This window comes from Aquarana catesbeiana, linkage group LG01 (assembly GCF_042186555.1).
Source record: "Aquarana catesbeiana isolate 2022-GZ linkage group LG01, ASM4218655v1, whole genome shotgun sequence".
Lineage (NCBI taxonomy): Eukaryota > Metazoa > Chordata > Amphibia > Anura > Ranidae > Aquarana > Aquarana catesbeiana.
The window spans coordinates 45,632,614-45,656,671 of NC_133324.1; the positions used below are offsets into that span (position 1 = coordinate 45,632,614).

Below are 24,058 nucleotides of genomic sequence, written 5' to 3' on the forward strand. Positions count from 1 at the left end.
GTGGAGGAACTTGACTGACCTCAACCTGATAGAACAACTTTGGGATGAATTAGAGTGCAGACTACGAGCCAGGCCTTCTTGTCCAACATCAGTGCCTGACCTCACAAATGTGCTTCTGGAAGAATGGTCAAACATTCCCATAGACACACTCCTAAACCTTGTGGACAGCCTTCCCAGAAGAGTTGAAGCGGTTATAGCTGTAAAAGGGCGGGCCAACTCAATATTGAACCCTACGGACTAAGACTGGGATGTCATTAAAGTTCATGTGTGTGTGTAAAGGCAGGCGTCCCAATACTTTTGGTAATATAGTGTAGATGTGTGTTAAGTGCGCCTTCTAGTGGCCGTCTGATGCCACGCATTGCACCAGTTCTGAATAAGAGAAAGGTCAACCGGTCATGAGGTCAAGTTGAGGGGCCAAACCCCGGTACGGCCTTTTGTGACTGACACATTAACACAACTGCTGTAAAATACAAAAAAAACAGAGGCGTACAAAATTGAATAAAGAGGCGCCCATTTTGAATCTGAGTTTTCCCGGCTTCCATAGGAACATCTTAAATTTAAAAGGGAAAACGCAGTTTTCCAAAAGGCCGCCGCGGTATCCGAGTGCAATAGCAGACTTTTTTAAAATAACCAAAACCTACAAAAATATACCTCCATTTTTCTTTGGCGATGTAGTGTTTCTTTTAAGTTACAAAAATCGAATGTCCAAAAATAAAATAACAGTTCTGCGTCCAAGATGGCAGCCACGAGGGGCCGCCGTGAGTAAAACATGGCTGTGCGTCCAAATCCTTCCAGCACCAGGATTCTCAGACATGGCAGAAGTTTAGAAACCGTCCATAATCTGTGTTTTGGTTGTCCATTAGGGGGCGGCGTGGCGTTCACTGTCCCGGCCGGCTCCTCGCTCTCCGGTTCCTCCTCCAAGCTAGTAGTTGCGGTTCCTCTCGTTTGGGGAGAACTTTCCTGTCTGATGGAAGTGCATCCTGGGACGAATGTTCCTGCCGGAGGTAATGAGGTCTCCGTATCCCTGTTGGTGGGAGAAGGCGTAGCCGGAACGGCGGGAACTGGTGCGACGGATCCGTGCGCGGCGAGGGGGAGGGGCCGGGCGCTTCTTGGCTTCTCTGATTTTTTTCTGGACCTACAAAACACACACAGCGCTCATTACTTAAGTTCTTTTAACTGTAGTCTATTTCCATTGGGTACACGTTTACAGTATATTGTTATTTCAATGTTACAGTGATCACATTTTGCATAGGGGGGATAGGGGACAATAGAAGGGGGCTGGCTGCTGCACTCCGAAACTCTGATTGCTTCTACTGTGCTGATGCTGAGGCTAAACAGCAGGGACACTGTCTGGGCATTTTGTCAGGATGCTCTGGGGGGGTTTGAACACCCCTGACCCCCCCCCCCCCTTATCTACGCCCCTGATAGGGTAGGAAAGGGTTCTAGATCCTGGTTTCTTCTGCCATCTGTGGGGACATGTCAAATCACATGCCAAATCGGCGGCTATTGCCGGCAATAGCACTTTCCGAATTGGTGCAAAGCCGCATTTGTTTCTGTACTACTTTTGGCGACTTCAGGATGCGATTTCAAAGGACACCTGTGCAGAAACCCGCGCAGAGGTCTATGAAATCGCCCCCGAAGTTGGGACTGACATGCCGGAATGAAACAGTGCGAGTTCAGCTGAACACTCACCATTTCATTCCCACTGTCAGTGTGAACCTAGGCTGAAACGCCACGAGGTGAGATCTTGCATGGAGCCCCAGACCGAGTGAGACTGACAGTTATTTTGTGTTTCTTCCATTTGACAATAATCACATCAACTGTTGTCACCTTCTCACCAAGCTGCTTGTCGATGGTCTTGTAGCCCATTCCAGCCTTGTGTAGGTCTACAGTCTTGTCCCTGACATCCTTGGACAGCTCAGCTCTTTTTATTTTGGCCATGGTGGATAGATTGGAATCTGATTGCTTCTGTGGACAGGTGTCTTTTATACAGTTAACAAGCTGGGATTAGGAGCACTCCTTTTAAGAGAGTGCTCCCAACCTCAGCTCATTATTTGTATAGAAGACACATGGGAGCCAGAAATCTTTGTTGATTGATAGGGGATCAAATACTTATTTCACTCATTAAAATGTAAATCAATTGTCACATTGTCCCACACAAAGTGTCACTTTATATTACATGCAGTTCCCCATCCCTCTGTACTGCAAATCATACTTCATATCTTTGTTACACACTGTGCCTCATACCTTCACACTGATATTCAGGGCACCCCGATATTGAGGTCACAGTCAGGGCCAGCCCTACCATGGGTCCCAGTGGGTCCATTGGACCCAGGCAGCACTTTGAGAGGGGCAGCAAATTGAACCACAGCCGCCTCTCCTTCTCTTCTATTTACCCAGCAAATTGATGACCAAGATTTTTTTCCAGCAGTTTTGTGTGTCATGATGACAACTGCCCCCCCAGGCCGCTCTGCCTGCCCCTATACTGCCTAGTCTGTCTATATACTACCCTAGGTAGTATGCTAGGGGGCATCTAGGAACCCTTAACTTCTGAGTTTGAAGTTCGGGGGACCTATGGCTGCTTGGTTTTTTCCATGGATTTACCCATGGCCCTATTTGTACTTGTTGTTAGCCCTCCAATGCTTCTTACTGCAATAGCCAGCTATAGATGTGAGCAAGTGGCGGCTTTTTGTATCACCGTCGCATTTTTTTGGTCAGGCAACACACTGACTCCTTTGATGCCATTGTGCTACATGCTGGGTGTTCAGTGTGCCCCTGTACCTTTAAGAAGGGGTGGCTCCCCTTCAGTCCACCTGCTCTCACCTATCCATCAGAATGCATGTGCCTCCATTGTGGGGATACTCATAAGTTAGTGTTTGGACCACAGATACCGGGGTGCCTTGACGAGGCTCTTGACATGGCTTACGCATGCATTTGCAAATGTGTGCAGACCAAACACCTGCTTTTAACACATACTGTTAGACAGGTTATTTGGTTGTCTGCGGGCTGGTGGTAAGTTAAGCTTGTTTTTTTCCATGGAGTTATCCTTGGCCCTGTTTGTACTTGTTGATAGCCCTTCAATGCTTCTTACTGCGATAGCCAGCTATAGATGTGACCAAGTGGCGTCTTTTTGTATCAGAACCCTATACTAGCCTAGCCTGTCTATATACTACCCTAGCCTGCCGCTATACTACCCTAACCAACCTCTATACTAGCCTAGCCTGTCTATATACTACCCTAGCCTGCCGCTATACTACCCTAACCAACCTCTATACTAACCTAGCCTGTCTATATACTACCCTAGCCCACCCCTATACTACCTAACCTACCTCTATACTAACCTAGCCTGTCTATATACTACCCTAGCCTGCCACTATACTACCCTAACCTGCCTCTATACTAACCTAGCCTGTCTATATACTACCCTAACCTACCTCTATACTAACCTAGCCTGTCTATATACTACCCTAACCTGCCCCTATACTAGCCTAGCCTGCCCCTATACTACCCTAACCTACCTCTATGCTAGCCTAGCCTGTCTATATACTGCTCTAGCCCACCCCTATACTGCCCTAGCCCACCCCTTGGAATTGAACATAATGGTATGTCATATAATTTTGCATACAAAGTGCTGTTGCATGTAAATCTGACTTCCTGATAAATTTAATTTTAGTTTTAATTATCATGATATAAAATAATAGATGTGGGGGCCTTTTGGTGGGCGTGATTTTTTTTTTTAGGTGGGGGGCAGCATTTCATTCTTGGACCCAAGCAGCACAATGTCTTGGGCCAACCCTGGTCACAGTGCAGCAGACTAAAAGTGAAAGGTAGGGAGGGGGCGGCCCAGAAATATGTGATTTTGAAGGGATATCACAAGATTTAGATCTCTGCCCTTCCACTTCTCTAGCCAAAACATCTGGGTAGAGTTACCCTTTACATTGGCATTATCTGTAGATTACAGACATGGTCTCACCCTGTCGCTGAAGGTGGGTTTTAGCATCGACCTCAGGAACCTGTAGGCCGCCACGGGCAGGACACACAGGACGATGGTCAGGAAAATGGTGAGCCAAATGCTGGGCTGGTTCAAAGAATTCCGCGCAGTTCCTGTAAGAAACACAAATACATCAACTTTCAACTTATATACAATAACTTCAGTCTAAATGTATGTCATCTACATAAAGAATTCAGAGTTTGCCTTGGCATCAGCCTGTTACAATCCATGTACAGCAGAGCTCAGATTGGGAGAGGGAGAAGCAGCACAAGGAGCCAACTGGGTGGTAATATAGAAAATGCTTAAAGGAGGAGAGAGCAGAGTGACAGAGAGAGGAGCTCATTAGTCTCCTTCTCCTCTCACTGTTCAGTCACAGCTGCTCCTAGTACATAGACCAAGCTGTTAAAGATAGCACTTGGCATGTACTAATGATATGAAGCCAGCTGGACTGGCCCCAATCATGTGACCACTCTGACAGCCAATCACAGTGCTCACAGATTGGGTAGACCTTCCCATCCACCCGCACGATAGCCCAGAAAACGGGACACCGGGGCAGGTGGGAGGGGGTTAAAGGTGGCATGTTATGAAAGAAGCATGGAGACTGCCATTGCTTCAGTACCTTGAATAACTGTGTTAAAAGAAGTATCCAAAAAAGGACTTTCCCAATCTGCATCCTTGTTCTGAGTCAGTAACTCAACTTATTGAACCCATTGGGTGAGCCTAATGGGCAGGTAGCTAGCATCTCCAAAGAAAGTCAATGTCTTCTGACAGGTTTATGTAAAGTTCAAGCAACAACATTTACTGTCCTGCAGAAATATCATCACTTACCCATAAACGGGAACGAAGCCGTGAAGATCAGATACATTCCATCGCTGTACATGGTAAAACTAATAGCAAAGTAGACAGCTATGCTGCCCCAGATAAAGAACTGGTTGACTGCTGTCCAGTATGCTGTATCAAGGCCAATCTACGGAAACAAAATTGAGATGGTTATGCCAGGGCAAAACTACAATTTGTGGGGCCCTATAGTAAAATTTTGATTGGGCTCCCCAGCAACTTCTCTCTGTGACACCTGGCAATGACAATAGTGTAAATGACTGTAACATAAAGTATTTCTAAATCAGTGCTGCCTAGGTTGACTAGAATACCAGATGCCTAGGATGACCAGTAGACTAGATGCCTAGGATGACCAGTAGACTAGATGCCTAGCATGACCAGAAGACAAGGTGCCTAGGATGACAAGAAGACAAGATGGACTAGCATTACCAGAAGACCAGAAGCCTACTATAACCAGAAGACCAGATGCCTAGGATAACCAGAAAACCAGGTTCCTAGTATGACCAGAAGACTAGATGAGTAGCATAACCAGAAGACCAGATGCCTAGTATGACCAGTAAACCAGCATGACCAAAAGACCAGATGCCTACTATAACCAAAAGACCAGATGCCTAGGATAACCAGAAAACCAGATGCCTAGTATTACCAGAAGACCAGATGACTAGCATGACCAAAAGACCAGATGCCTACTATAACCAGAAGACCAGATGCCAAGAATAACCAGAAAACCACATGCCCAGAATGACCATAAGAAGAAATGCCTAAGATAACTAGAAGACCAGATCACTAGGATGAAAATAAGACCAAATGCCTAGTATAACCAGAAGACTAGATGCCTAGGATGACCAGAATACCAAATGCCTAGGATGACCAGAAGATCAGATGCTATACCCAAGATGTGCAGAAGACCTGATGCCATGGATAACCAGAAGTCTAGATGCCTAGGATGACCAGAAGACCAGATGATTAGCATTACCAGAAGACCAGATGCTTACTATGACCAGAAGACCAGATGACTAGCATGACCAGATGCCTAGTATGACCAGAAGACCAGGTGCCTAGGAAAACCAGAAAACCATGTGCCTAGTATAACCAGAAGACCAGATGCCTAGGATAACCAGATGCCTAGGATGACCAGAAGCCTAGGATGACCAAAGACCAGAAGACCAGATGTGTAGGATGACCTGAAGACCAGATGACTAGGATATACAGAAGGCCAGATGTCTAAGCTGTGCAGAAGACAAGATGCCTAGGATAACCAGAAAATAAGATACCTAGGATAATCAGAAGAACAGATGCCTAGAATGACCAGAAGAAGAGATGCCTAGGATGACCAGAAGACCAGATCACTAGGATGAAATGAAGACCAAATGCCTAGTATAACCAGAAAACCAGATGTATAGGAAGACCAGATGGGATACCTAAGATGTGCAGAAGACCAGAAGCCTAGGATGACCAGAAGACCAGATTCTAAGGCTAACTAGAAGACCGGATGCTTAGGGTAACCAGAAGACCAGATGCCGAGAATGATCAGAAGTCCAGATTCTAAGGATAACCAGAAGACTAGATGCAGAGGATGATCAGAAAACTAGATTCTAAGGATAACCAGAAGACTAGATGCCTAGGATGATCAGAGGACCAGATTCCAAGGACGACAAGAAGATCAGATGCCTAGGATGACCAGAAACTCTGAAGGACTTCAAATCTACTTCCAAATATGGGATATGCAAATGAGATATGTGACTAGCAACAGCATGATCCTATGCATCGAGCATCAGCTCTTCTTCATTGGAGACAACAGAAAACCTCCCTAGCGGGGCTTCGTTTCCACCCTTTCGGCCCCATAGCAGCCATGTGGGCTGCTATGGCTATAGTTACACAAAAAACCCTATAAACTAACAAAGGACTTTAAAGGTACCTTTTGGTACCTTTAAAGTCCTTTGTTAGTTTATAAGGTTTTTTTTGTGCAACTTTTTGGTAAGATGTGGTACCGGACAACTTTGTCCAAATATTAGAGGACCTCTTATGATGCCCTCCTCCCGCTAAAAATTCTTTCATATGGCTACAGTTACCCCGCTGGGTGACGTCATATCAAATTATGATGAGATGTTACTCCTGTAGACCTACAAATCCCCTCTTGCCCTGGCAGAAAATGTGATTTTGTGCAGTTCCACAGCAGTCTAGCCAGTTGCACACTTGCGGTGTCAGGCCATTTAGGGTACATTGTTGGAATCATTTACCTGGGCTGACACCACAAGCACAAGACACGTCTGAGCCATCAAGGCGAAGGACTGGTAGTCAGACAGGGCCTTCCCGTCGTCCCTCACTGTGTCATACAGCGCCCCATAAGGAATGAAGAACAGGACGAGGGAGCTGTACACCCCATGTATCACACACTTCACAAACTCCTTGATGTTGAAGTAGTGGTTTTTCTGTCCAGGTTCATACAGCTGTGGGTACTCCATGCTCCAACGGTCATCCACATCCTGTAAAAGACACAGATTACTACAGAGCCCCTCCCAATAACATATTGACATTTTTCGATTCCTATGCTCCGACTGGTTAATTCGTTAAAAGATGGGAAACAATAAGAAGATATAAACCTTGTTACAATGTTTCACATTAATTAAATGTACTGTATGTACAGGGCTGGTGCAAGGATTTTTGACACCCTAGGCGAAACCTCATTTTGCCGCCCCCCCCCCCCCCTGCTCCACCCCTGACTACACCCCCTTTGCCTTGCCCATGTATACCCCACCTTTTTAATGAAGTGCCCATCAAAGGCAGCCCACCAGCGCCCATCAAAGGCAGCCCACTAGCGCCCATCAAATGCAGCCCACCAGCACCCATCAAATGCAGGCTCACCAACGCCCATCAAAAGCCACTTCACCAGCGCCCATCAAAAGCCACTTCACCAGCGCCCATCAAAAGCAGCCTCACCAGCGCCCATCAAAAGCAGCCTCACCAGCGCCCATCAAATGCAGCCTCACCAGTGCTCCATCAATAGCAGCTTCACCAGTGCCCATCAAAAGCAGCTTTACCAGCGCCCATCAAAAGCAGCTTCTCAAGCACCCATCAAAAGCAGCCTCACCAGCGCCCATCAAAAGCAGCTTCACAAGTGCCCATCAAAAGCAGCTTTACCAGCACCCATCAAAAGCAGCCTCACCAGCGCCCATCAAAAGCAGCTTCACAAGTGCCCATCAAAAGCAGCTTCACCAGCACCCATCAAATGCAGCCTCACCAGCACCCATCAAATGCAGCCTCACCAGCACCCATCAAAAGCAGCTTCACCAGCACCCATCAAAAGCAGCCTCACCAGCGCCCATCAAAAGCAGCTTCACCAGCGGCCATCAAAAGCAGCCTCACCAGCACCCATCAAATGCAGCCTCAGCAGCGCCCATCAATGCAGCCTCACCAGCGCCCATAAAAAGCAGCTTCACCAGTGCCCATCAAATGCAGCCTCACCAGCGCCCATCAATGCAGCCTCACCAGCGCCCATCAAAAGCAGCTTCACCAGCGCTTATCAAAAGCAGCCTCACCAGCGCTTATCAAAAGCAGCCTCACCAGCGCTTATCAAAAGCAGCCTCACCAGCGCCCATCAAAAGCAGCCTCACCAGCACCCATCAAAAGCAGCCTCACCAGCGCCAATCAATGCAGCCTCACCAGCGCCAATCAATGCAGCCTCACCAGCGCCCATCAATGCAGCCTCACCAGCGCCCATCAATGCAGTCTACCAGTGCCCATCAATGAATGTTTGCGTGCTTCCATTTATTCGGGAGTTGGCTGTGCCTCTGACACTATGTGCAAACGGAGCGGCGGCTGCCTGCTGATGCTGAGACTTAGTTGCTTGCTGCAGAGAGAAAAGAGTAGGAACACCAGTGGCCGGGTGCCCTAGCAGCAGTACGCCCTAGGTGGCTGCCTAGTTTGCCTAGAGGTAGCACCAGCCCTGTGTATGTATACCATCATATGGGCTGCTATATAGGCAACATGTTTGGAATGTTATTGATTTGGTCCAAACTTGGACACTTGCCATGTAGGACCTCCCAAACATAAACATTGCACATAGTAACTTGTTTATGTAAAAAGTTGCACAAGCAGCGCATCAACAATAACAAGAGACATCAATTCCTGTTGTTTTTGAACCCCTTATTTGCTTTTCCACAACCCAGACTTTTAAATATCTCACTGTGGAATGCTGAGACTGTCGCCCCACTTTGCACAACAAGACATTACAAGGATTCAGGGAACAACAACATTTTTCTGCAAAGTCATTGTAGCAGGAGAACTTGTTATTATACAGTCAGGTCCATAAATATTGGGACATCAACACAATTCTAATCTTTTTTGGCTCTATACACCACCACAATGGATTTGAAATGAAATGAACAAGATGAGCTTTAACTGCAGACTTCCAGCTTTAATTTGAGGGTATTTACATCCAAATCAGGTGAACCGTACAGGAAATACAACAGTTTGTATATGTGCCTCCCACTTTTTAAGGGACCAAAAGTAATGGTACAATTGGCTGCTCAGCTGCTCCATGGCCAGGTGTGTGTTATTCCCTCATTATCCCATTTACAAGGAGCAGATAAAAGGTCCAGAGTTAATTTCAAGTGTGCTATTTGCATTTGAAATCTGTTGCTGTCAACTCTCAGTATGAGATCCAAAGAGCTGTCACTATCAGTGAAGCAAGCCATCATTAGGCTGAAAAAAAGATTAGAATTGTGTCGATGTCCCAATATTTATGGACCTGACTGTATAAATAATCTAACATTAGCATATTAATCACTAGTAACCATTAGTAACACATATAATAACATTTTTTTCCTCTTTATCAGTTACACAGTACGTTTATTTTTATAGACCATACCTGATCGAAGAGGCTCATGCCCAGCACAGGCAGAGAGGTGTACATCAGATTATACAGTGTGATGAACCACTCGTCATAAACCGTCTGTGAAGACACAGGATGTGCAGAATGTCAGTGATACAAAATCAACACTAGAGGGCAGCACAAGATCATAGCAAGAATAACGCTGATATCGGCGTAGTTTTAAAGGGAAACTGACATGTTTTGCTGACTTGTCTCTGAAGTCAGGGGATTATAATCTCCATCTTCTCCATCATCATTATTTTCATTTTTTTTTTTTTTAATTAACCACTTGCGGACCACTCGTCGTCGTTTTACGTCGGTACTTTGATGCAGAATACCGGGGTTATGGCAGATATCTGTCGGGCACCCACAGTTACAATGCAGGCGCCGCCGAGCGGAGGGGGAGACGAGCGGGGCTTCGTGTCCGATTATTAAAAGTCAGCAGCTGCAGTATTTGTAGCTGCTGACTTTTAATTTTTTTTTAAGCGGAACACCGCTTTAGAAGGGGAATTTTTATTTAAAAAAAAAAAAAAAACATTTTTTTTTTATTATTATTATTATTATTTTATTGCATTTAAATGTAAAATGTGAGATCTGAGGTCTTTTTGACCCCAGATCTCATATTAAAGAGGTCCTGTCATGCTTTTTTTCTATTACAAGGGATGTTTACGATTCCTTGTAATAGGAATAAAAGTGATCCCAAATTTTTTTTTTTTTTAAAGGACAGTGTAAAAATAAAAAGTAAAATAAATGAAAAAAAAAAAAGTAAAAACGCCCTGTCCCACCGAGCTTGCGTGCATGAAGCCAATGCATACATAAGTCGTGCTCCTTATATGAAAACGGTGTTCAGACCACACATGTGAGGTATCTCCGCGATCGTTAGAGCGAGAGCAATAATTCTAGCCCTAGACCTCCTCTGTAACTCTAAACTGGTAACCTGTAAAAATGTTAAAACGTCGCAAAATGGAGATTTTTAAGAGTCAAAGTTTGTCGCCATTCCACGCAATTTTGAAGCGTGACATGTTGGGTATCAATTTACTCGGCGTAACATTATCTTTCACATTATAAAAAAAAATTGTGCTAATTTTACTGTTGTCTTATTTTTTAATTTGAAAAAAGTGTATTTTTTTCCCAAACAAATTGCGCTTGTAAGACCACTGCGCAAATACGATGTGACATAAAGTATTGCAAGGACCGCCATTTTATTCTCTAAAAAATATATATAAAGTATGGGGGTTCTAAGTAATTTTCTAGCAAAAAAAATTATTTTAACTTGTAAACACCAAGTATGAAAAATAGGCCCGGTCCTTAAGTAGTTAAAAATTATTTTTTTTACACTTTTGTAAAAAAAATTTAAATTTAACTAACAAGCCCCCTATGTAATAGCATTGGGCAGGTGACAGGTCTTCTTTTATTAAACCCCCAATGTCTCCTCTGCCCTCCATTGCAGCAAATTAACATCCAGTATGGCAATGTGCAGTCCGGAAGGGGTGCCTGGACCACAAGATATATATATATACATACACACACACACACACACACACACAACACACTATATTGCCAAAAGTATTGGTACACCTGCCTTTACACGCACATGAACTTTAATGGTATCCCAGTCTTAGTCCGTAGGGTTCAATATTGAGTTGGTCCACCCTTTGCAGCTATAACAGCTTCAACTCTTCTGGGAAGGTTGTCCACAAGGTTTAGGAGTGTGTCTATGGGAATGTTTGACCATTCTTCCAGAAGGGCATTTGTGAGGTCAGGCACTGATGTTGGACGAAAAGGCCTGGCTCACAGTCTCCACTCTAAACCATCCCAAAGGTGTTCTATCGGGTTGAGGTCAGTCAAGTTCATCCACCCCAAACTCGCTCATCCATGTCTTTATGGACCTTGCTTTGTGCACTGGTCCAAATCATTTGGTGGAGGGGGGATTATGGTGTGGGGTTATTTTTCAGGGGATGTGTTGGCCCCTTAGTTCCAATAAAGGGAACTCTTAAGACCTCAGCATACCAAGACATTTTGGACCATATCATGCTTCCAACTTTGTGGGAACAGTTTGGGGATGGTCCCTTCCTGTTCCAACATGACTGCACACTAGGGTTTCCACCTCATCCCTTTAAGCCGGAACACATATGAATTACGCAGGTTCTGAGGCTAATTTAATGCAGGTAAGGCACTAAGTGAGCTTAATTACCACCTTAATCAGCCACAGAACCCGTGTAAATAATATGTGTTCGGGCTTAAAGGGATGAGGTGGCAACCCTACTGCGCACCAGTGCTCAAAGCAAGGTCCATAAAGACATGGATGAGCGAGTTTGGGGTGGAGAACTTGATTGGCTTGACCTCAACCTGATAGAACACCTTTGGGATAAATTAGAGCGCAGAATGGGAGCCTGGCCTTCTCGTCCAACATCAGTGCCAGACCTCACAAATGCTCTTCTGGAAGAATGGTCAAACATTCCCATAGACACATTCATAAACCTTGTGGACGGCCTTCCCAGAAGAGTTTAAGCTGTTATAGCTGCAAAGGGTGGGCCAACGCAATATTGAACCCTACGGACTAAGACGCCATTAAATTTCATGTGCGTGTAAAGGCAGGTGTCCCAATACTTTTGGTAATATAGTGTCTATATATATATATATATATATATATATATTTCTCCTGTGCATTTAGCTGCTTATACGGAGTTCAGACATACGGACGTCCTGTTGGGAGAGCAGTCGTTCTCCTCACCTGAGCAGAGAAGCCGCAGAAGAATCCGTACCAGAAGTGGACCAGGGTGAAGGTGAAGTTCTTGTAGAAGAAGTAGCGGAGAAACTGGCACATTCGGTTGTAGGACCAGCGGCCGTGTACCAGGAGGAGGCGCTGCAGGTACCGGAACTGGGCAAAGGAGAAGTCGCTGGACAGCACAGCCTGCATACCCTCCTGTCCGCTAATCCCCACCCCGATGTGAGCGGCTGTGGAGGAAAGGTCAGATATGTACAACTCTGTATGTAAATATGGAACAGAAAATACAAAAAAGAAAACTACCGCAGCCACCACATTTAAGGACTGGTAAGCAGCAATATATTATGCTTTTGGTTTCTGGGTTAAGAAACGTTATATAGCCCAAATCCATAACATTTTTAAACAAACAACAACAAAAAATTCAAAAGTAGCAGCATGCACTCTTCTCTATTGGGCAGGCGCCTCTCTGTCAGCTTTGTCAACTGTCCAATGGCACTGCACTCCACATCTTCCATCTGCTCAGCCCCCCTCTTCTCCCAGTCTATATGACATCCAGCACCACTCAACCCACTTCCTGCAAGGGCGTCATGGGCCCGCCCCCACAGGGTGTCATAGACCCACCCACTGCCTCCCTGGGCTCGCCTTCACGCTGAGACAGAGAATGGGATCACATCACGATATGGTGCCCTTCTCGGCACCACTGACCTCACATGACCGGACCAAAGACAGCTCCATAAAAGGCTCATTTCCTTTTTTTTTTAAACACAGCAATAGAAGATCTGGATTTCCGCATGTTTTTAACACTCATTGTGTTCCCACTGAGGAGATTTTTATTGTCTGTCCGACAGCTGGGATTTGGACAGGACGAGAGGGATAATCTCCCTGATGGTGACACACACACAGGAATACAACATTTTCCTGGTTCTCCTAGAAATGAGTGTTTCTTCACCTCAAATACAGTTCTTTCTGACACCAGACAGGAAGTAGGGAGATTGTCATCTCGGGTTCTGATCATGTTTATCCTGATACCCATCAAACACAGAGAAAATGGGGAGATTTGTCCTCACTTCCTCTTCTGTCTGGTTCCTGTCCAATAGACAGAACTTCATGTTCTGTCCTATGACTGTCGAATAGACAGGAAATGCGGAGGTTTTCCCTCACTTCCTCTTCTGTCTGGTTCCTGTCCAATAGATAGAACTTCGTCTTCTGTCTTCTCGGGTTCTGATCACGTTTATCCTGACATCCATCAAATACAGAGAAAAAGGGGAGATTTGTCCTCACTCCTTTTCCTCTGATGCATGTCAAATAGATAGCAAGTGGGGAGATTTCAGTTCCCATTCTGTCTACTTCCTGTCCTATAGACAGAACTTCCTGTTCTGCCTGATGCCCATTCAATAGACAAGAAGTGGAAAGATTTTCCCTTACTTCCTGTTCCGTCTACTGCTTGTCCAAAAGACAGGAATCTTGGTGGTTTTCCCTCACTTCCTTTGATTTAAAACTCCCATCCAGCAGACTTTTCCCCTATTTCCTGTACCTTCTGATGCCCATCCAATAAACAGGAAGTAGGGAGGTTTTCCCTCCCTTCTTATTCTACCAAATATGTGTCCAATAGACAGCAAGTAGGGAGGTTTCCCCTCACTTCCTCTTCTGTCTGGTTCCTGTCCAATAGACAGAACTTCCTGTTCTGCCTGATGCCAATTCAATCGACAGGAAGTGGGAAGATTTTCCCTTACTTCCTGTTCCGTGTACTGCTTGTCCAAAAGACAGGAATCTGGGTGGTTTTCCCTCACTTACTTTTCCTTAAAACTCCCATCCAGCAGACAGGAAGTAGGGAACTTTTCCCCTATTTCCTGTTCCTTCTGATGCCCATCCAATAGACAGGAAGTAGGGAGGTTTCCCCTCCCTCCTTATTCTACCAAATATGTGTCCAATAGACAGCAAGTAGGGAGGTTTCACCTCACTTCCTCTTCTGTCTGGTTCCTGCCCAATAGACAGAACTTCATGTTCTGTCCTATAACTGTCGAATAGACAGGAAATGGGGAGATTTTCCCTCACTCCCTGTTTTGTCTGGTTACTGTCCAATAGACAGAATTTCATCTTCTGTCTGTCAAATAGACAGGAAATGGGGAGTTCTTCCCTCACTTCCTCTTCTGTCTGGTTACTGTCCAATAGACAAAACTTCCTCTTCTGTCTTATGCCTGTTAAATATCGAGAGGAAATGGGGAGATTTTATCTCACTTCCTGTTTTGCTTGATGCCCATCCAATAGACTTGCTGTTCTGTATGTTACCTGTCCAATGGACAGAAAGCAAGGAGATTTTCCCTCACTTCCTTTTCTTTCTGACCACCATCCAATAGACAAGAAGTATGGAAATTTTCCCTTGTTTCTGTTCTGCCTGATGCCCGTCAAATAGACAGGAAGTGGAAAGAATTTCTCTCACATCCTCATCTCTTTTTTATTTGACACCCAACCAATATACAGGATTTCACTAAATTTTCCCTCATTTTCGCTTCTGTCTGGAGTCCATCCACTAAGCGGGAAGTATGGAGAATTTCCCTCACTTTCCCTTCTGTCTGGAGTCCATCCAATAAATGGGAAGTATGGAGAATTTCCCTCACTTCCTGTTTTTTATGATGTCCATCCAATAGGCAGAAAGTGGGAAGATTTCCCCTCACTTCCTGTTCTATTTGATGCCCATCCAGTAAACAGGTAGTAGGGAGACTTTCCATCCCTTCTATTCTGCTGGATGCGTGTCCAATGGACAGGAAACAGGTGTATGTTCCCTCACTTCCATCCAATGGACAGGAAACAGGGCTATGTTCCCTCACTTCCATCCAATGGACAGGGAACAGGGGTATGTTCCCTCACTTCCATCCAATGGACAGGAAACAGGTGTATGTTCCCTCACTTCCATCCAATGGACAGGAAACAGGTGTATGTTCCCTCACTTCCATCCAATAGACAGGAAGCAGGGTATGTTCCCTCACTTCTATCCAATAGACAGGAAACAGGGGTATTTTTCCTCACTTCTATCCAATAGACAGGAATCAGGGGTATGTTCCCTCACTTCCATCCCTCACTTTTCCTTCTGTCTGGAGTCCATCCAATAAATGGGAAGTATGGAGATTTTTCCCTCAATTCCTGTTTTTTATGATGTTCATCCAATAGGCAGAAAGTGGGAAGATTTCCCCTCACTTCCTGTTCTATTTGATGCCCATCCAGTAAACAGGTAGTAGGGAGACTTTCGATCCCTACTTATTCTGCTGGATGCGTGTCCAATGAACAGGAAGCAGGGGTATGTTCCCTCACTTCTATCCAATAGACAGGAAGCAGGGGTATGTTCCCTCACTTCTATCCAATAGACAGGAAGCAGGGGGATTTTCCCTCACTTCTATCCAATAGACAGGAAACATGGGGTATGTTCCCTCACTTCCATCCAATAGACAGGAATCAGGGGTGTTTTCCCTCACTTCCATCCAATAGACAGGAATCAGGGGTGTTTTCCCTCACTTCCATCCAATAGACAGGAATCAGGGGTGTTTTCCCTCACTTCCATCCAATAGACAGGAATCAGGGGTGTTTTCCCTCACTTCTATCCAATAGACAGGAATCAGGGGTATGTTCCCTCACTTCCATCCAATAGTCAGGAAGCGGGGTATGTTCCCTCACTTCTATCCAATAGACAGGAATCAGGGGTGTTTTCCCTCACTTCCACCCAATAGACAGGAAGGAGGGATATTTTCCCTCACTTCCATCCAATAGACAGGAAGTGAGAAGAAATTTCCCAGTTAGGATCACAGTAATAAAAGGTCATCATAGGATCTAACCCCTCCCACTATACCTAAATCCAAAAATTGCCCCCAAAAAGTCCCAGCATACATTGTGAGCCCTGATGCCCATTCCCACCTCCCAGCAGACATGTTTCTCTGACATACTTTTGATCATACTGACGTCGTTAGCGCCATCTCCGATGGCCAAGGTCACGGCCTTCTTGTACTTCTTCACGAGCTGGACCACCTGCGCCTTCTGGAGAGGGGTGACTCGGCAGCAGATCACGGCCTGACACATACACGCTGTCCTCAACAGCTCCACCTCCATCTTCTCCTCTAGAGCGTAAGCCTGTGAGACAAGACCGCGAGACTGGTCAGGACCGTGGAGGGACCGAGGTACATAAATGAAAAAAGGGAGGGTGGCAGGTAATGTGCTGGTCCAAAATGTTTCCTCTTAAACCACCAGCCCCATGATGAAGAGCATATAGGCGGACTTCTCATCTTGTACCTTATTTCAGTTCCGGTGATTTTTGGCCTTTGCGAAGGCATTCGGTGCTCACTAATGGCCGGCAAACAATATGGCCCACTGGCTTTGGCCTTCACTTACCAGGCTGTGCCCATTGATGATAATCCCATACGTGTCGTCTCCCTTCAGCTCATCGTCCGGAATGACCTGAGTCTTCTTCTTCCATCCTTTCTTTATCTGAACGTCCATGTCGTAGCTGTCCAGGAAGGTGTCCGGGTTCATCTTCCTCCGAGCGGTCCTGGAGAGACACGATATAGGACCGATAAATAAGAAAAATAAATAAACAACGAAATAAACAAATAAAATAGAGGAAAAAAAATGAAAAAAAAAAATAAACAAACAAATAAATAAACAACTAAATAAATAAAACAGGGGGATAAGATAAGACAAATAAATAAATAATACAGGGGAGAAATAAAATAAGAAAAATAAACAAATAAAGAAATAAAATAGGGGTTATAAAATGAGACAAATAAATAAATACAACTAATAAAAAAAATAATATAGGGGAAAATTAAAAGAAGAAAAATAAACAAATAAATAAATAAAATGGGGGAGGGGGGATAAAATAAGATAAATAAACAAAATACGGGACAAATAAAATAAAATGAATAAATAAATAATATAGGGGAAAAATAAAATAAGAAAAATAAACAAACAATCAAATAAATAAAATAGGGGGGATACAATAAGACAAATAAATAAATAAAATATGGGGCAAATAAAATAAAACAAATAATATAGGGGAAAAATAAAATATTAAAAATTAATAAATAAACAAATAAATAAACAAAATAGGGGACATTTGGAACATTTGATGTGTTTCCTGTCAGGTACGTAGACTGACACAGGCTGCATTTAGTTTATATTAAGGACATCCTTCTAAAGATCCCCTTATATGTACCCCTCAATACACAGCTCAGCTGGATGGTAGAAAGGTATCGCTAAAAAGCACAGAAGGAATGGAAGCAATGGTTGAATGTTCTACCTGAGCTCATCCAGAACCTCCTCAGGACTGGTGCCTTTGATGATAAAGACTTCCTTCATCTCATCCTGCAGCATGTTACAGGAGTAGCCGATGTTCTCAGCCGTCTCTGGAAAACAGAAGACTTGTGTACAGATTACCAAAGGAAGCCCAAGAACACCACAACATAACCACACAGGTACTCGAGGATCATTACGAGCACATAGGTCTATAGGCTACTTTGGAATTTTTCAGCTCAAGCTCCATTGTTCCCCATGCATCGTCCTTTCACAAAGGTGAGATCACTCACAGTACACAAATGTGTGCAATTTTTTGCAAAATCCTACACACACACACGAACAGTTTTGAAGACTGTCTTCAAAATCATTCTAAATTACTTTTATTTTTTTATTTCACACTGTAAGCCTCCTACCAGCCATGTCCTGCCTGCACTGTATAGAGAAGCACAAAAGCCCTGTGATGACATCACTGGGTCTAAAATAAGGTATCTAATGAAAATGGAAAAGTTTAATTGGCATCACCAGTACAGGAAGGGACAGCGGGCATTGAAGACCACACAGATGTCCCCATCAGAGAGAGTGATCTCATCACCTCCTGTAAAGTGAGGATACATCTGTTGGGCTTTAGGTGGCCCCAGGATGGTCACCCATCCCATCGTTCTCCAGCTGTCATTGGAGGAGAAGTCTTAGGGACGGCTCACAGAAGTGCCTCTCACCTTGTTTGTCCCCGGTGAGGACCCAGATCTTAATGTCGGCCTTGGTCAGGACCTCGATGGTCTGGGGGACACCATCCTGCAGTTTGTCTTCTATGGCAGAGGCTCCGATTAACTGCACAGAGGGGAATGGAGGAGACAGCTACAGTTACATTGTATAGCTTTATGAGTTAAACCCTTGTAGTTGAGTAATCTAATTCTGCTATCATTTAAAAAAAAAAAGGCTGTTCAGTGTAAATGCGCTATATGCTGCCTTATGCAAGGACAGCCATTAGAGGGAGCTCCTACAATTTTTCATCATCAAAACAGCAAGCATGCTAAAGATTAAAGTGGTTGTAAACCTCAGACACGAAATATGAACAGCGCATATCCCTCAATAGTGTGTACTTATCTCTATCCAGAGCACTAAGTGTCATTTCTGTCTGCTGCCTCGTTCCTCTGCTATCAGCATGAGTCACTTCTAACGCGTTTTCCTGACACCATGAGAAAGAGGTCACAGTGATTGGCAGCCTCAGCTCTGTTCCTGGGGGGAAGGAGGGGGGGGGGTGTTCCTATCCCCCAGGAACGGGGGAAGGGACACTGGGCTCTACAGAGTGTGACTTCAGCTCTCTGCCCTCAGTTTTCTGATTGCTCAAACTTTATAAATTCTGGACTTTGAACGGATGAAGAGAAGATAGCAGATAAACAGGTGCAACTTATGTAGGAGGATTTATCATCTCTGTGTGTCACCTGAGACCAGTCACTTCACTGGGTATATGTAAGGGTTTCCAACTGAAACAGATTCCTGGTAAATTTTACGATAAATTACAATGTGCGCTCATTGGGAAGGTCAGTGACACCACTGTATTCCTTAGCTATAAAATGAAATTGGTGTCACCCTCCTGACTGTCTACAAACATTTTTTGTCTGGAGATAAATATTCATGCAAGCTGATCGAAATTTCACTGCATGGTTTCAAATCGATTAATTCCTGTATCATCTTGCTCCATCTAGTGGCCAAAATGCGGTACAGTTTTCTGCAACACTTCAGCGAGAAATTTTGCAGCATTTTGGCCACTAGATGGAGATGATGATACAGGCATTAATCTACAGTAGCCTTTCTCAACCATCTTACCCCAGGGGAACCCTTAAAGTAATTTTCAGGTCTCGGGGGGAGCTCCTGATAAAACCCATTAATTGGGGGTCAGTGGGAACAATGCCCCTTACTTTGGTGGTCAGTGAGAAGAATGCCCTTTTTTACAGTGGTGGTAAGAATGGCCCCCCTTACAGAGAGCTATAAATATCATTGGTATCATACCACTGGCTCCTCCAAGTGGCATTGGCTCAAAACTATGTAGGCACCATCAAATAGGTGGTAAATCAGCCACAGCTCAAGGAACCCCTAGCCACCTCTGGAGGAACCCTGGTTGGGAATGGCTGATCTACAGTATTTAAAAACATACAGTGACATTTCCTTCAGCTTGCATGAATGTTTCTGACATTCCTGTAATGAATGTCTTATAAATAGAACCCTTAAAGTTTATCTCCTTGCAAGAAGTTTCTAGACAGCCTGGAGGGTGGCTGTGATTGTGATGGCATTATTTATCGTAAGAGCTCCTTGATGTTTTACAAAGTTCTCCTGGTCAGTGATAAGGCAGGAACTCCATAAGAACAGGGTGCTGCTCATTAAACAAGCCAGTTGAAGCCATACTAAGACATATGAGCCCCAGAAAAGTCATCTATTACTTAGAACAGTGATGGCACCCTACAACGTAATGTCTCTAGAAAGATAGATGTGAACCTTCAGGTCCCTCTCGATCTCTTCATACAACTTGGACAGCTTCTCCTCGCGGTTTTCCAGTGATGTACTGGCCTCGTGGTGCCGTTTCTGCCAGTCTGCAAAATAGGTCTTGTCCAAATCTTTGTATGCCAGGACCAGAGTGCGTAGGCCCTCGCCAGCAAACTCCTATGATGGCGGGAAGAGCGAGAGAAGGACAAGGAAGGATAAACAGTCAGGAATAAATTGATAGATTGGACATTTTTGATGAGCGAGTCTATAGTCCTTATTAAAAGAAAAAGTGATATTTTAGTTATATATTATATGGCCAAGGTTTGTAGACCCCGATCATCACACCTATATGGGCTTGTTGGCTACAACTATGGCATATAATCACACACATAGGTTGGACTTGATGGACTTGTGTATTTTTTCAACCTCACCTACTATGTAACTACGTAACTATATGAGTTAGCCCCACCTTTGTGATTACACCAGCTTGTACTCTAGGAAGGCTTTCTGCAAGATTTATAAGGTCGGCTACTGATGTCGGATGAGAAGACTTGCCTCACAATTGGCATTCCAGTTCATCCCAGAGGTATTCAGTAGGGTTCAGGTCAGGGCTCTGTGCAGGTCGTTTAAGTACCTCCACACCAAACTAATCAAACCATGCCTTTATGAAACTGACTTTGTACTCAGGGGCAGTCACGCTGGAATAGAAAGGGGTCTTCACACAACTGTTATCAAAGTTTGGAAGCGTGCAATTGCCTAAAATGTCTATGTATGCTTTAGCATTGATTGTGTAATGCATTGGAAATATCAGAACTCAAAAGGTAGAGCCTGGAGGTAAGTTGGAACCTGGTGGTCTGAGTCAGCTCCTGCCTTTTTACATGACATGGGAGCCCCCTCATAATTGAACCAGCAGGTGTACAGACCTGGGAACTCAGCTCAGGGACAGTGGGAACCCCTCATAATTGACACAGTAGGTGTACAGACCCGGTAACTCAGCTCAGGAATGGTGGTAACCCCTCATAATTGACACAGCAGGTGTACAGACCCGGGAACTAAACTCAGATATGGTGGGAACCCCTTATAATGAGCACAACAGGTGTACAAGCCTGGGAACTCAGCTCAGGGATGGTGGGAACCCCCTATATAATGGGCACGGTAGGTGTACAGTCCCAGGAACTCAGCACGGGGATGGTGGGAACCCCTCATAATGGGCACAGCAGGTGTACAGACCTGGGAACTCAGCATTTACCAAAACATTAAAATATAAGTTTTAGTGGACATGACTTACATTCAGATGGTCGGTGGTCACCTCCTTCAAGTCTGCACTTGAGCGGTCAAGAAGTTCGTAGACAATGGTGTCGGCCCCCTTGCAGTAAAGGGTCAGACGCCCCTCTGGGCTCCGCACTGCCAGAAGGAAAGAAAAAAAAATAGGGTGATACAACAATGAACCCTAACAGCACAGCCTACAAATATGGTTGATGATTAGGAAGAAGGAGAACAATCAGAAGATCCCATCATAAATATGCTTATTTTGGTTTTTTGCTTTTGTAGAATTCTGGAAGAAAAAGTTCTGCCCACCAAGTTGTAGATCTTTAGTAGACACAAGAGCCTATGTGCCACCATGTTGTTCTCGTATTTCCTTTTTTTAAAAAATGTTTTTTCTCATAATGGCAATTTCAAACAACGTGATTCGATGCGACTATGGACCTACACTCAAAGACAATGCAATTGCAAACAGAAACAATGGCTTTAATCTAATTTCAGGCTTTAGTTCAGGGAAAGAAAAAAAAAAAAGAGCATATAACTTGGTATTATAAAAAGCCTACTGTGTTAGTACTGTATAGGATTCTCTTTGAAGACCTCCCATGCTTTACAACACCCATTTATAGATTTAGGTGTCATTTCCAAGGCCATGCCAATCCCATTACTCACCAATCACAGACATCCTTTTGCGCTCATTGTTGAAGTCCAAAATAGCCAGCAAATCGTACACTTTGGTTGTCTCCATCTCTACCACAGTGACGGTCTCTGGTGTCCGGGTGCGAAACACAAAGCCAAAGTTCCTGGCAGCTGTCACCAGAGCGCCCTCGTCTGGAGACTGGGCTTGGTACACCAGTTCACCTAGGGTGGACACAAAGACAGGGTAAGAAGTGTCTGTGGTGGCTCTGTTACATCCTACAGTCAACTTATTAGATATAGGGGGGGGGGGATCACTGAAGGGCCCCACATAATGCTAAGTATATGCTCTGCTAGAGAAGACTGTCAGAGACTATACTACAGGAGATGGTCAGAGACTGGAGACATGTCACAAGAGACTGCTAGAGATCACTGCCAATACAGCCTAACAAATCAATGCTCCCACTACTGACTGGTAGGGTCCAATGGTCACCGAACAAGTTCCAAAGGAGTGCAGGATAGTCACGAGCATTAAAATAAAATATTTTCCAAGAGTTCCACTGTTATGCTATTCAACGGAATACAACTAGAGATGAGGTTTGGATTCACCACAACTGTGGGTCTGAAATTTGCACTCCTGCTAAATTCTGGCCTAGCCTTGTTCAATAAAACTGTCTTGAATTTTCCAATGCTCCATTATCTGCAGTCTCCTAATTCTTCTAGTGAAGCCCAGCCTGTATATTTACACTCTAGTACATTGTGGACAATTCTCCTTCATTATATGTCCAGCTGCTGGCCAGTTTTACACTGCTCTATTATCTGCAGTCTCCTAATTCTTATAGAAACAAACCTTGGCTGTATTATTTGTCTCTAGTACATTTTGAAAAATTCTCCCTCATTAAAATGTCAAGCAGCTGGCCAATTTTACACTGCTCTTTTATCTGCAGTCTCCTAATTCTTGTTGAAAAAAACCCATCTGTATTATTTGTCTCTAGTACATTTTGGCCAATTCTCCCTCATTAAAAATGTCCTGCTGCTGGACATGTTTACACTGCTGTATTATCTGCAGTCTCCTAATTCTTGTAGTAATTCTTCCTCTATTGTCCGCAGTCTTTTAATTCTTCTAGTAAAGCCCCAGCCTGTAATTTTTTTTTGTACATTTTGGTTGATTCTCCCTCATTAAAATGTTTAGCTGTTGGCCAATTTTACACTGCTCTATTATCTGCAGTCTCCTTTTTCTTGTTGAAAAAAACCTTGCTTGAATTATTTGTCTCTAGTACATTTCGGCCAATTCTCTCTCATTAAAAATGTCCTGCTGTTGGCCAATTTTGCACTGTTCTATTATCTGCAGTCTCCTAATTCCTGTAGTAAAATCCCTGCCTGCATTATTTTTCTGTAGTAAGTTTTGGCCAATTCTGCCTCATTAAAAATGCCCTGCTACTGGCCATTTTTACACTGCTGTATTATCTACAGTCTCCTAATTCTTGTAGTAATTATTGCTCTCCTAATTCTTGCTCTATTATCTGCAGTCTCTTAACTGGTTCACACATCTCCGGGGCGGCTGTGGAGCAGATTGAACAGGGGTCCTGTGCGTCCTTGGCTCAGTTTCAGGTCCGAATTCAGGAAAAAATTTGGGCCTGATTCATCCCTGAAACAGAGAACAGGGACGCACTGGACCCCTGCTGTGAGCCACATCCAAATTCAGTGTGAACCCAGCCTTACACCACTCTGTTATCTGCAGCCTCCTAACTCTTGTAGAAAAAACCCTGCCTGAATGATTTGTCTCTAGTACATTTCAGCCAATTCTCTCTCATTAAAAATGTCCAGCTGCTGGACAATTTTACACTGCTCTATTATCTGCAGTCTCCTAATTCTATTAGTAAAACCCCTGCCTCCATTCTTTTTCTGTAGTAAGTTTCAGCCAATTCTCCCTCATTAAAAATCTCCTGCTGCTGGGCATCCTTGTAGTAAT

At 44.3% G+C, this 24,058-nt stretch overlaps 1 protein-coding gene across 2 annotated transcripts in view; it reads right to left on the reverse strand.

Moving 5' to 3' along the window:
• Nucleotides 1-249: 249 nt before the first annotated feature.
• The window catches only part of LOC141130859 (phospholipid-transporting ATPase ID-like), a 188,732-nt gene continuing 164,923 nt past the window's right edge, over nt 250-24,058 (reverse strand). For both annotated transcript variants that reach the window (XM_073618169.1, XM_073618168.1), the window contains exons 16-28: nt 22,123-22,311; nt 21,479-21,594; nt 20,203-20,367; nt 18,426-18,537; nt 17,714-17,819; nt 16,807-16,963; nt 16,365-16,548; nt 12,436-12,659; nt 9,699-9,782; nt 7,069-7,314; nt 4,820-4,958; nt 3,974-4,104; nt 250-1,135 (exon numbers count right to left, since the gene is read on the reverse strand). In XM_073618169.1, the coding sequence (XP_073474270.1) occupies nt 923-1,135; nt 3,974-4,104; nt 4,820-4,958; nt 7,069-7,314; nt 9,699-9,782; nt 12,436-12,659; nt 16,365-16,548; nt 16,807-16,963; nt 17,714-17,819; nt 18,426-18,537; nt 20,203-20,367; nt 21,479-21,594; nt 22,123-22,311 (2,066 nt within the window). In that variant the 3' untranslated portion in view covers nt 250-922. The remainder of the gene's footprint in view (nt 1,136-3,973; nt 4,105-4,819; nt 4,959-7,068; nt 7,315-9,698; nt 9,783-12,435; nt 12,660-16,364; nt 16,549-16,806; nt 16,964-17,713; nt 17,820-18,425; nt 18,538-20,202; nt 20,368-21,478; nt 21,595-22,122; nt 22,312-24,058) is intronic.